Below are 1622 nucleotides of genomic sequence, written 5' to 3'. Positions count from 1 at the left end.
TTTTGCTTTTCCAGACAAGGTTTCTCAGTGTAGCCCTGGCTGTCCTGGAACTCACTCTGTAGACTCAGAAATCCACCTGCCTCTGCCTCCCAAGTACTGGGATTGAAGGAATGTGCCACCACCACCTGGCAGGCTTAATGTGCGTTTGGGGCTGTTTCAGTTCAGGGCAGTTCCTAATCTTATTTTTTTTTAAAGATTTATTTATTATTATAAATAAGTACTCTGTAGTTGTCTTCAGACACCAGAAGAAGGTGGCAGATCTCATTACAGATGGTTGTAAGCCATCATGTGGTTGCTGGGATTTGAACTCCATACCTTTGGAAAAGCAGTCAGTGCTCTTAACTGTTGAGCCATCTCTCCAGCCCAACTGAACTACATTCTAAGCACCATTTTACATTATTTTGAAACTGTATTTAGGGGATGGAGGAATGGCTCAGGAATTCAGAGTGTTGCTCCTCTTCTAGAGGCCCAATTCCCAGGATAATGGCTCCTAAGCATTTGTAACACCATCCCAGAGGATTCATCACCCTTTTCTGGCCTCCTCTGTCACTGTGGTGCCCAGACATACACACACTCATACACATAAAATAGTTTTTAAAAATTAGTTATTCATTCATGCTATAGTCACGAGGCTGTGTGCGCGCCAAGGCTTGTGTGTCATAAAACTCAACAGATAACTTGTGTGAGTCAACTCTCTCCCGACTCTGTAGGTACTTAGGGACTGGACTCAGGCTCTTAGGCTTAGCAGCCAGCACCTTTATGTGCTAAGCCACCATGCCACCCTCCTCTGTTTTAAAACAGCATCGGGGTGACTCGGGGCTTTGAGCATTCCCTAGCACTGAACTCCACCCACAGCTGTCATCCATGTTAACACTGTGTTTAGCTGCAGCTCTGGCCAGCACTTCTTACATTTGAGTATTGTGCCTCTCTTGAGTCTGTACATCAAGGTGACTGTTTATAAAGTCCTCCCACCTCCGCCAGGACAGAACTCCCTGCCATCAGGAGCTGTGCTCTTCACCGTCTCCGTATGCACTTTCTCATGAGCCCTCTTACCATGTCAGCACACAGGCACATGCACAGGAGCAGCACCTGTTTCTAACCTTCTAATTTGCTGCAGCGTTCCTCCAAGGTCAACACTTTCTGCCGATCCTCTTCCCATGAAAGAAGTTGTCTCTGATGCACTGCAACCATATCATTGAGCTCTTTATCTCGATCTTTCAGTTCTCCAATGAGCAACTGAAGCTCCTTCCGCTGCTTTTCAATAGTGGAATTCTCAACTTCTGATCCGATGTTCTAAACATGGAGGGTGGTTTTGAATCAAGATAAACCCAACACCACACATCAGCCACAATACATTTTCCAATTATATTCTTTTGTGGCCATCTCTGAATTGTAAAATTAAGTTTTATGCTCTTTTAAGAATACATCAAGTTATATCTGTTTAAAGCAAGTTCAAGCCTATCACACAGTCTGCTTCTATCATCTTCCATCATACAATACACAGTTCTTCAAGAGCAGGACCACTTCCAAAGCTTCTGGCTAACCCAATACACTCAGCCCTGCCCTTCCCCTGCCCTTCCCCTACCCTTCCCCTGCCCTTCCCCTACCCTTCCCCTGCCCTT

At 45.4% G+C, this 1622-nt stretch overlaps 1 protein-coding gene across 12 annotated transcripts in view; it reads right to left on the bottom strand.

The window, feature by feature from the left end:
* Positions 1-1622, bottom strand: part of Ccdc62 (coiled-coil domain containing 62) — a 42337-nt gene that overhangs the window by 37249 nt on the left and 3466 nt on the right. For 10 of the 12 annotated variants that reach the window (XM_031337869.1, XM_031337870.1, XM_031337871.1 and 7 more), the window contains exon 2: positions 1101-1293. In XM_031337869.1, the coding sequence (XP_031193729.1) occupies positions 1101-1293 (193 nt within the window). Of the gene's footprint in view, positions 1-1053; positions 1294-1622 lie in introns of those variants that run through there. The other 2 variants (XM_031337880.1, XM_031337878.1) reach the window with 2 other exon arrangements.

Source organism: Mastomys coucha, unplaced genomic scaffold (assembly GCF_008632895.1).
Source record: "Mastomys coucha isolate ucsf_1 unplaced genomic scaffold, UCSF_Mcou_1 pScaffold22, whole genome shotgun sequence".
NCBI classification, from domain to species: Eukaryota; Metazoa; Chordata; class Mammalia; order Rodentia; family Muridae; genus Mastomys; species Mastomys coucha.
Note: the sequence above shows the minus strand (reverse complement) of the source record. Positions and strands in the feature narration are given on the sequence as shown.